This window comes from Anser anser, assembly GCF_964211835.1.
Source record: "Anser anser genome assembly, chromosome: 1".
NCBI lineage: Eukaryota > Metazoa > Chordata > Aves > Anseriformes > Anatidae > Anser > Anser anser.
Genome location: NC_139720.1, coordinates 198,081,449 through 198,093,796, shown reverse-complemented (window position 1 = coordinate 198,093,796; position 12,348 = coordinate 198,081,449). Strand labels below are relative to the sequence as shown.

Genomic DNA, 12,348 nt, shown 5'->3' with positions numbered 1-12,348 from the left:
TTTGTGATTTATATGTTTAATAATGTAATGTAAGCAAGATAGCTCAGGTTTGTCAGAGAATTTTGCATTTCTCTGCAGAGAAGACAGAAACTAAATAATCCAATTAACTTTTTCATGACATGTTGTATATTTTACTGTTGTATTATTTGTTTTTCCTCTATTCAAATGAATAACTATAGAGATTAACCAAAATCCCAACTTCTTGGCAACATAGAAAGACATTTCTTGAGAGTAATATATCACCTTCTCTTTGGCTTTCATTTTTGTACTGGTGGCTAAGATAAGACTTACTATTCAATCATTTTAATACTGAAATATTCTCAGAGCTGGAGGAAAAGCAGCCTTTTGAGATTCCCAGGCAAAGGAAAAATAAAAATCAACCTATATACCCTTTTACAATTAGGTACAATGAACAGTTCTAGGCTGATATCTGACACTTGAACATCAAATGAAAAAAATGAGTATTTTAAAATAAAGTTATGAATGAAATAATTTAGTCTTTATAAGTAACTACTTTGTAATATACTGGTATGTGCATATCTTGTGGTATGTGATAAATACATATACATGCACAGTCATGCACATACTTCACCAGTACTTGCCAGCTCTGGTGACTGAGATATGATATAGATTTTCAAAACAGTATGTGAGGAGACCATTACCCCATGGTGGACTCCAATGCCTTTGGCCATTCTCCAAGTAAAATTCTTTACCCTAATTAAAAATATTTTTTTTTCTTCTACTAAAATGTCTACTAAATGGACACATGAAAACAGCTGGACACCCCCAGTCATACTTTGCAAAACTGTCCCATTACAATATAAGCTCTTCAAACAGTATAATAATATATTTTAGCACCCCATAAATTCATCAGTAAACTCCATCAGCTTATTTTCTCATTTGCAAAATCAATAAAGCAGCTTCCCCTCCCATGAAACACCACCATCACCATCCCACCATGGCACAAGAGGGTTGTAACACAGTAGAGCCAGTCAAAGGCAACACACGGCCCTACTCCAGTTCACAGTCTGCTGTCTCGAGATGTATTCCCTTATGAAGAGTTTTTCCTCTTATGGAAGATTATGGAGGACAGGAGGGATGATGTCTTAAACTGCTGCAGGAAGATTTGTCAGCCTCTGAGCACAAGGGAAAGTGGCTCCAGCCAGGGAACTTCGCCACTAAGAAATCAGGCCTGCTAACTTGCAGAGATTGCTGCGTGGGCTGCCTTGTGTCCCTTGTTTCCTCAGTCCACTTAAATGCGTAGTAACAGCCGAAATGGTTAATTGCAATACACGCTTCCCACCATCTCACTGTCTCAGTCACAGACAAACAGACACTTCTTCCCCTCCAGTTCTCCTGTTTCTTACCATTAATGTGAACCAAGAGAAAATGGTAATTTGTTTGGCTTAGCTCACTTTCTAAAATAGCCAATGGCACATAAAGAATTCCACAAGTTGTTTTTTTTTTTTTTTAAACTCCAAATTGTAAACAATGAATTAAAAAAGCAGCCCTACAAGACTTAAAAAGACAGTTTGAAATTAATTTACACTTAGAGGCTCAAAAGAATCAGCCCCTAATTCTGTAAGCAGGTAGGTGTGTTATTTTATGTATGTGCCAAAGTTGGTTCTGGGCTTCTCGGCAGTTCAGGAAAATCTCCACTTTGCCAAATGTTGGCACACCAAGGTTGAGGGAACAGCACCCCATGCTGCTCCCACCCTGCAAAAGGAAGGTGAAGGTTTGGGGCGAGCACTGTGGAGAAGGGATCGGGGGAACAGGACCCTGGTGGCAGAGGAATGAGGCAGTGGATACCATTGAGAGATGTCACCTGTCCTTCCCAGCTGCCATTCCTGGTGTCCCCGGTAAGGGAGCAAAGAGGCTACTGGGCCAGCCATGTCCTGGGCCAGCCATTTGCCTCACCTCCGACCCCATGAGCAGGACAGCACCGTTGGCATCACCACAGCCTCTCCTCCCAGAAGAAAGGAGCCCTCTCCACGCTGCCTCCTGTGAAAAGTCACTGGTTCCTGGTGGATTTAGGATTTACCAGTGCCTTGTTAACACAAGTGCATCCTAAATGTTGGGCCTAGGCATCTAAGAAGGTAGACAAACATATTATCTCCCTTACAAATGTAGCCTTTACCCCTTCCATGTCTCAGGTCTTCAACTCTAAAAGGTGATGATAACTTTTCTCTAAAAGAGCTAAGAATACCCACAATCAAGACTTGGGACCTTATTTCTGTAACAGGGGTTGTATAACTGAAAACAAACAGAAAATTGGGCTTTGAGATGATAGTTTGGATTTTGATTCTCACCAGGAAAGAAAACTCAGAAGACTTTATTGGGGTATTAATTTACACCAAACAGCAACGCATCTACATTTATTGAAAAAAATATGGTTTTCCACTCCATCACATTGTACAATAAAACAGTGTATCGCCATTATAGCTGCAGAGAACTTTGCATTCAATGCAAATCTTCTCCTTTTTGAGCAGCGCTGGGCCACAGCTGTCCCTCTCAAAACTCCAGGCCACATCTCTGCAGGACAACATTTGTCAGATATCATCCACATACTTATGGACAGAGCAGAGATATTAGCTCTAGGGTGGGCAAAGAATTTAGATGAAAGAAAATATGAACACAATCCCCCAAATAAGAAGTTTTCATATACTATCAAACCTTGTGAAGCTGCTCACTTAGCTATGTTGTACAAAGTTAAATTAAATGGCTTTCAGAAAATCTTGCAGATTTCAAAATTACTCGGGAAGCCTAAATTAACTGTGTGCTTGGTACGGAAATACTACACACAACAGTCCAGTTACTCTTTCTTCGACAGTCATCCTCTACTTTTTTCTGTATTTATCCATAATAAAGAATTATCCTCCAAAACATGTATAAGGACAATTCCTACAGATGTCTGAAGCAAAGAAAGGAGTTTGTTCCAGAGAATAGTGCTTTCTGCTGACTATGGGATTTGAATTTGGGTCTGAATCACAGTTTCATGGTCAGTGTTATCTCAAATAATACTCCATCAGCACTGAAAAATAGGTGAATTTTAAAACAGTGCATTGCCAGTAAGCTCAATTTTCATTTAGGAAAGTTTTTGAATATTTCAAATGGCTCAGGTAAACCCTAGGTGGAGCTAAAGATTTACCATGTCCAGCTAATCCATGCATAGAAAATATACTTTAATTACACAAACGTATAACACATTTTAACCAAATCCACATTTTTATTCACAGTCTATCTAAATAATTGTAGTCAACTCCTGAAGAAAGTAAGGGTAACAATTTTTTAGATAAATTGCTGTGATATGAGCTGGCAGTCTCACAGACCAGCCCAGACTCAGAATGGATGACAGTGTCCATTTCCTGCAGCTTTGTAAACACAACCTTTGTACTGTCTGCATTGAACCTAAGCCAGTTAGTTTGCAGTCAAGCCCCCACGTTGTCTAGATATTGTAAATGTTACTACTTACGTACAGTGTAAATGTTAACACTTATCAGTGTACATATAAATATATTCCACTGTCTTCAATATTTATCCAGAATGGCCATATGATTTTAGTACTTACAAAAGCGTTTCACAAAAATGTTCCTGAAAGACCTTATGTTACCAGCTGACTGCTCCTGGTTAAACCTTAAATTAACAGAGACTTAAACTTCTGTGTTGCCTTGTGCACCTGCTCCTCACTGTTCCTATTCACTTTCACCCTATCCTAAAGCCCATATGTGTCCCCAGCAGAGCTTGGCTGACGTATGCTCAGCAATACGGAGCTGCTCTGCCTCTTGTCCAGCCTCCTGCTTCTGTTGAGTGACAGTACCTCAAAATCTCATTTGCAATTCTTCACACAATATTATCCTGTAAGCAGAGCTCTAATTTTAAAGAAGACAACAGCAACAAAAGAGGATCTTTTTTTAAATGTCACTCGGGGCTGAGCCATGTCACACGGAGTAAGGTCCTCCTCATGGCACAGCAGTACAGGCTGCAGAAGCTTGTTGTCTGAACCAGTCCATCTTTTCTCACACCCTGTGCTGCATTTCCGGGCCCTGGTGGCACCAGGGACAAATACTGTGTCCCCTGTTCATCCTGTCAGTTCTGTACTGCAGCACACATTTGAAGAACAATTCTTGCTGACAGTTCCAAATGATGATTTTATTTAACAATCTTAACTTGTGTCGCTCCAACTGTGGTAAACGGAGCTATACGGTCCCTACAAATCAGACACGCCATTGAACTCAACATAGCTGTGAACTTAACAGGCTGCATTTATGGTGTATAAAAATGTTTTTCTCTTCTGTTCTAAATTTACTCCCCTTTAAGTTAATCAAGTCCTTTTGTTCATATCTTCAGCAGCTGCTAAAGCAAAGGAAACAAGAGTATGTGGTTTAAATACTCTTTTCTAAACTGTACATGCAAGCACTGGATAAAACGTCAGTCCCGAGGTCCTAACGATTTCTACCAGGGACTTCATGGGGCAGACTTTTATCCTCTCTATTAAGCTGAAATGTTCTTTCCAGACTTTGGTCTTATTGATATAAAATAAAAATTCACCCCTGTTCCTATCCAGCAGTTTAGCTCCTGTTTTTTAGCTCCCCTTGCACATTCCACCTCCTTTTTTTCCCTCTTAAAGATTTCAGCTTCCTATATATGGATTGGTGCCACGAAGATACACCGCAAGCATGAGTTAGGAGCAACTAATTCAGATTTGCAGCATCTCAGCTCAGGTTAGCTGAGCCAATACAGGTTCATGGCCTTGAGAACTGTGCTTAAAAGCTGTGAAGCTGTGTTTAAAAGATTAACATTAAATATTGATCGTGGCAACTTCACACTCTTCCTAACACAATGTTGGAAATGATTCTCTTAATGCTTTGGAGAGGGTTTGATCTCCTGGTAGAGAAGTCTAGATATCTTGCCGTGTCACAGTTATATCATATATTAGCACCTTCTTTCAACAGGGTCCCAGTCCAAATGATGTTAGTTAATCTAAGTGTCCTGGTTTGGGCTGGGATTGAGTTTTTTTTTTTTTTTTTTTTTTCTAGAGGCTTGTATGATGCTGTGTGTTCAGGTTTTGGAGGAAAATATTGGTGATAACACACTGATATTTTAGTTGCTGCAGAGCAGTGCTCACACAGACCAAGGACTGTTCAGTTCCTGGTACTGCCCTGCCAGCGAGGTACCTGGGGGTGCACAGGGAACTGGGAGGGGACACAGCCAGGAGCTGACCCACACTGGCCAAAGGGATGTCCCATACCATATGATGTTATGTTTAGCAATAACAGCTGGGGATAGTTGGCCGGGGAAGCTGCCATTGTTCTGGGACAGGCTGGGCATCAGTCAGCTGGTGGTGAGAAATCATGTTGTGCATCACTTGCTGTTTCTTTGCTTTGCTTTGTTTTATTTTTCTTTCTGTTTTATGCAACTGTCTTTATCTCAATGCACAAATTATCACACTTCTACCTTTTTCAATTCTCTCCCCATCTGACTGGTGGGGCAGTAAGAGAGAGCCTGTGGGTTCTTAGCTGGTTCTTAGTTAGTTAATTAACCAAAGGGGTTAAACCACAACAGTAAGTCAAAATTAACAATCCTTATGTTCGAACAAGGCCCATGTGGTGGTTACTGAAAGCAAAAAACTGTGATTCTTACTGTCTTAAATAATAGAAATAAACCGTCGTACATATTTTTGTAGGCTGTGCACCAGTGTATCCACACACACAAAAAAAAAAAAAGGAACACTCATGCTCGAAGGATCTAATGGGCATTGTATCTCTGGGTCTGCTGGTTATTTTTCAAAATCATGCATTTGTGTAACATTACAAATTCTGTATAACACTTAAAAAGCCTTTAACTTCACTGAGTTCCTTTACTAGCCTCCTTTACTATACTGCCTGATAGGATGTGACACTGACTCCTTCTACATACACAGCATGAATTACAATCAGCATAGAGCAAAAAGAAGTTCCCAGAAATTTAAATGTTCCATTCATGAAACAATTACACATTTCCTCGTGTTATTGTTCTGATTAATGAAGACGCCAATGTCTTCCTGTTCAAGGAACAGGAGAAAATCCTTTGGCTGAACTTCATAATTCTGTGTCTGTCAGAATAGGTATCACTCTACTCACCTTAAACTCTTTTTCAATATTGGCAAGCACAGCCAGTTCATTACTGAGCTCTAAGGCAGTCATTACAGGGTCTTCACTGGATAAAGACAGATAAGCAGGGCTGGCCAGACCTTTGTAGGCATTGATTCTAGACCGAGAATGGCTGAAAGAGTCATGCTTTTGTTTCTGATTGCATTCACTGCACTTACAGAAATAGTCATGTGGCCTATCGATCCGAGCCCCTTTTCTCAAAAGAGTGTGGACGATCTCATATTCGTGGCAGTGAGCAGCCAGGATGATTGGTGTAACATCATGGGAAAAACGTGTTCCATCTTCATCGTATGCATAGAAGTCATCGTGCTGGAGCTCCGACTGGCTTGGACTTAATGCAAGCCTCTTGCCTTCGGCAAATGCGGGATGGTTTAGGATGGCTTCTACTATCCGAACGTAACCTTTGCTAATAGCCAAAAGCAAGGCATCCCCAACCCGAGACAGGTTCTCCTTCTTCAGTAGAAGTTCTGTGATCTCCAGGTGCTCATTGGCAACTGCTAGCTGCAAGGCATTCTGCCCCATATAGTCCACACAATTCACATTGAGTGAGGGGCATTCTTCCAGCATTTTGCGAATCACCGGGATATTTCCATATTCTGCTGCATCCAAAAAGCGTTCCTCCTCAAGAGAAAGACTAGTTGAGCGGTCATTAAACATATACGCTGGCCCTCGACTGGCCTGCCTCCTCCCCTTCTCCCGGAGAATGGTTTGTCGTCGTAGCGCTAGTCTATTCTCATTGCCTCTGCTGGGTGGAAATAAAGAAAATATTAATTCTGCTGTATGCAAGGGCATATCCATTTTAAATAATATTTAATAAAAACATTTTTCATCATATATCTGCAGCATATTTTTATGTAGTATGAAGACCAGAAATCCTGACTTTGGTGCATTTGTAACCACTGTCACTACACAGATCTGGAATCCATGGTGAGCTACACTTTCTTTCAACAAGAAGAGAAAGCCCTAGTCAATCGTCATTTAAGAGCACATTTCTTTTTTTATTTCTTCCTCCACATCTGTTGCATAACCTTCAGTGAAGTTGGATTGTGCTTTATATTACACAGGTAGAGTAACAGTTTTAAAGGCAAGGTTCTTTTCCAGGTTTACACAGAAACCATCCTCTGTTTCTCTCGTACTTTTCTATCTACACAAACTTATCTTCTCGGCATTGTCTCATATCCCACGCTTCCCTTCAATATGCATAGTCACTTCATGAAAAGAGCGCTTCTTATTTCAATCTAGAAAAGAAGATAGCATTATAATAACATTTGTACATGCTAAGATTTCACTTTTTGGCTAGAAGAGTATTTTCAGCAGAAAGCATTCAGCTAAGTTTGTGAATTGCTTCAAGAAAAGCAAAATTACATTTTGCTGGATGAATGTACTACTTTATGACATATTTGCTTGCCCTAGCAGGGATATTTTAAGGACCTTCACTGTAACAGCTCAGTAGCAAAAAAGAATATCAGATCTTAAGTTCATTGTTTAAATGCATATATTTTAAATACAGAGATGACCTGGAGAACAGTGATGAAAGGTAACGTGCAGTGACTGCCTCAGTTCAGACACTGATGGTATCAACAGCACACTGTAGAGAAAATAGCCTTTGTCTGCTCAGCTGGTAGGAGGAGTCCCAGTGACACCTCATGAACATGTGTGTCCTCAGGTGGCCCTCCAGAAAGCCACCAGTCCCCCGGAATGCCATTTCACCCCAAGCTCTTTTCTCGGTCTACTTTAGTGCTAAGTCACAGTTCAGAGTGAAACTAAGTTGTGGTATGAAAGGGGTCAGCAGCCACGGAATGAGGGATTGCACAACACAGCAGGACCCATGAACATGGAAATTTTCCAAAGTGCCACCTGCCTCAAAAAAGCAGGCAGGCAGACTTCAATTGTTTTTATTATTTTATTGCCATCACTACATCAGGAGTACTACTGATAGTAGTACTACTGTCTAGCCTACATTTTGAGCCTGATTTCTCCTCTTTGCCCTGATGATGTTTTTATGATATCTAGAATTGGCTGCTCAGTCATAAAATGAATCCCTACACAACAAAAGTGTATCTGCTACATTGTATGACATCTCTTCGTCCACATCTCCACAATCCTTTTCATTATTACAGTACATAACCTTGATATTCTCCTATTAATTCATCCACTTAGTGGCTTGCCTTAAAATCCTACTAATTCTTGCCTAATGACAGCTCTGAAATGTGAACCATCCTTTTGTTTCTACCACTGAAACCCTCACCCCTCACTTAACTTGTCTTACTCATTAACTATTTAACTATTAAAACATAAAATGAACAATTTCAAAACTAAGCTTGCTGAGGAATGTTGAATTACCTGCTGTGTTTTTTAAGGGCAAAATATGATACACTCTTTTTAACAAGAAGAAAATCTAATTCATGACACTGCTATCTCAGAACTGAGATCCTGATCCTCAACAGAAATTCAATTGCAAATCATTTTCTCTCCTGAAATTACTGTTAAACTACACAATATTCACTACAACTTCATCTTTTTCCTTTTCGAATGGTAGCTTAATGACTCTTTACATATGTGAGCTCACAGACGCTTCAGTATTTTTAATATTTCCAAAAAATAATAACCGCGAGAAACATTTTATTTATTAAATACATACCAATGAATACGAATTTGAGTATTTAAATGACAGAGTAAAAAAAAAAAATCAATCACTTGAATCTGACTCAAAACTTCCTTACAAAAAGTAAAATTAAAAAAATATCTTCTAATAATAATCTTCTAGATTGTTTATATTTAACCTTGCTATACATTTCCTTCCTGCCTTTTACGTTCTCTGTTCCGGAGATATAGTCCTTCCCATCATTGGAAATGCTTTGAATTGTCAATATCTTAAATCCAATAGAGCAATTTCTTTTGCAAGATTATTAGAGGTATGGAATAGAGTAAATCAACAATTATAATGTTCAATATGCAGACAGTACTGATAATGTACTACAATCGCAAGTTTATAGCCTTTCTTGAGTCTATGTCATGATATGGAATAGAGTTAGACCCCATCCTCTTCTACTCCTTGAGATCTCTGTTAAGGACTGTCTCACTTACTGTTGGTTCAAAGCATACATGAGAGCATGGATATATACGCTGATGTCTTATAGGTGAATTGCTAGTTGAAAAAAATCCATTCATATTTCCAGATATCTTGTAAATATGTATATATTTGTATGTGTTGAAAAGTCCACCTTTGAAGAGGTTTCACAGAAAACATGAAAACTAAAAAAATGATAACGTAACTGGCATCGTTGAAAATATTGGTGATAAAAACAGAAATTTACTAAAGAGAGGACAGTTTTTTTGACATACCTGCAAGTGTTTTAGTGGAAATGTGTGTGCTAAATTGAATGCAGGACATAACTGGTAGAAAAGAAACATCTAAGCAGAGAAACTAGGTGCTCAAAATAACAAAATGAAAGTTTTATTATTGAAATTAAACATACTTCTTTCAGTATTTGTTACAGATTCATAGAACTCTGAAATACAACACACGTTACAGAGCACTTTAATTATACCTTGCATAAGTTTGATTTTCCAGACCAATTAACAAATTTAAAGTAAAAATTCTCTAATATCTTGATCAGTCCTGAAACCATACAGTTTTTTAACCCCTTTCTTATTTCTTTACTCTGCTCAGTAAAAGCCATTGTAGGTGTTTTCTCAGTGCAAGTTTTGCCTGACTCAACAGGCAGCAGAGGCAGGCAGTAAGTAACAGGTGTCTATAGTGTACTGATCTTTAATCTATTTCTTGTGTTTAGCAAAGGAAAGATTTTGAGAGATTTTATTTAATGAAAATATATGTCAGCATATCAGCTACTACAAGTGATGACCACCTTCTAAGTACAATCACTGCAACACCTCTCACCTTAGAATTTGCCAGAGGACTCACATTCTCTGATGTAAATCTTAATTTACATCAATTCATTCTAAAGACCCAAACCACACTCTTTTAAGAAATATTTGTTGTTTTGCTCCAACTGGTATCACAGTATCTTCCTCAAACCTTACTCCATCCATTTTTCTCCCATTGTTTCCATATGTGCAACAAGTGTGTACATGAATACTCCACCTGCTAATATCTACTATCCAAAAAGACATGATGCCTCTCCTGTATATCAAGGGAAGTGTTCACAAAGACTAAGATCAATTTAATAAGTTTAAACACTTCAGCTTCTATAATCGATAAAGGTAAATAGACACCATTACACAAGGATTCAGAGCACAAACTTCATCTCTTCATAGATGATGTACTGAGTATAGGATAGTTATCATCATTCATATAACATATGTTATGTTTATGTTAGCCTAAGACGATAGCCTAAATTCACTGCATCTGCTCAAGTCATGATAATACATCTCTGCTTATCCTTATCCTTCTGATTCTATCTTTTGGCAGAAACATTGAGGGAATAAATGTACACACAGTGAGGGCGTTAGGAAAGTTAAAGTTCAGCTGGAGTTAAAAGTAGCAAAGGATGATTGAGGAGCAGCAAAAACAGCTTCTAAGAATAAATAGCAGCACAAAGAGGGCTAAAGAATTCATGTGGACCCACTGTTCAATAGGCTGGTAGAACTAGTGACAAAGGACATCATAGGTCAGACAGGTATTCAATGCTTTCTCTGCTTCAGTTTTTACCAGGAAAGTCTGTGCCTAGACCTTGAAAGTGCACAAGCCAAACAGCATTATCTACATTCAGCGATGTAGATATACATCAATCCTGAAACCTTGCATCCAGGGGACAGAGGGAGCTGACAGATGTCATAGCGAAGCTGCTCTCTATCATCTCTCAAAGTGCATAGTGACTAGAGGAATTTTTATTCATAGGAAACAAGTTTGCCAACTTTTTTACCTCCCAATTGGCTTTTCAATTTTGGATAAGCTAACCACTGAATTGCAATAGCAGAAAAATCTGAAAACGTATAAGCCATCTTATTGAGCAGCATTCTGGCAAACTGAATCTAGATACTTAGTCTTGAATTACTTCTTTCTTCTTGATCTGTGCAGCATCATTTACTGCTAAACATTATTTAAATAATTTACATTTACATTATTTGAATAGACAATAAATTCAGCCCATAATAAAATATCATAATTTTAAAAATTCCTTCAAAAATAGAGGTATGTTCAGTGTAAATTACCGCACCTTATATCACTGATTTAAAACACATATTTTCACCTGCCTTGCAAAATTAAGCCATTATTAAATGATGTTGCTAGCTTTCGATCCGTATAAAGTCAAAGGAAACAACCCCTTGAGTTACAGGATTGACCAATTTTTTTACTGACAGGCTAACTGAACTTCAGTTAACTGTCAAAAATCTACAGTTCATTAAACACTTTCATTTTTTAAATAGTAGAAACTGATTATGTTTCAATTCCAGCAACACATTTGGTATGATTTATCAAAACAAAGAGTAATCATTGCTAGTAAAGAACACTTAGAATCAGCTTGTTTGTCCAGTAACATTTCCTCTTTCCTTGCCTGGATTTATAAGAAAATCACTGCTTAAATGGGAAGTTAAATACATACATTCCCTAGACAGTAGCTCATCTTCTGGAGCAGAACTTATTACAGACTGAAATAGAGTATTTTTGTATTGTTCGCTGTAGCACATCTCTGATGCAGAGCTCTAGAATTTCAGTGTAATCCATTTTCAATAGCTTTTCCCTGAATCAATATATTTTATATGTATGAAATAAATTTCCTGTTTTGCCCATTTGCAATTGCAATTAATTAAAGTTAAGGCTCTGTAATTAAAACTGGTTCTTGTAGCACAAGACTCTAAATATGTTTAATCGTAACAGAGGAAGCAAATTATTCTACTTTATTATTTCTGTTTAATTAGATACACACAGTAAAAATTAATTCAGGAGTTTGTTAAGAAAGGTATAAGATACTTGGCTGCCTCCCAAAGCAGGGAGAAGAACTTGCTGATTGAGAAGAGGATGTTCAGTCTTATGCTCTGATGTTCTTAAATTTATTTCACCATTACTAGGGTCTTTTCATTCAATTTTTTATCAAGAAGATACCTACGTTAGCACCTATTGGCACAGACTCTGGCCACATAATTCATGAAGCAACATGAAATATCAGCCTTTACAAGATACTGAATAACTGTTAGTTGAAACAGATAATTAATGCACTTTTGGGGGAATGTAGTC

General features: G+C 38.2%; 1 protein-coding gene across 4 annotated transcripts in view; it reads right to left on the bottom strand.

The window, feature by feature from the left end:
- TRPC6 (transient receptor potential cation channel subfamily C member 6) overlaps positions 1–12,348 on the bottom strand; it is a 100,947-nt gene that overhangs the window by 35,688 nt on the left and 52,911 nt on the right. For 3 of the 4 annotated variants that reach the window (XM_083819480.1, XM_083819483.1, XM_083819482.1), the window contains exon 2: positions 6,120–6,894. In XM_083819480.1, the coding sequence (XP_083675606.1) occupies positions 6,120–6,894 (775 nt within the window). The remainder of the gene's footprint in view (positions 1–6,119; positions 6,895–12,348) is intronic. The other variant, XM_083819481.1, reaches the window with a different exon arrangement.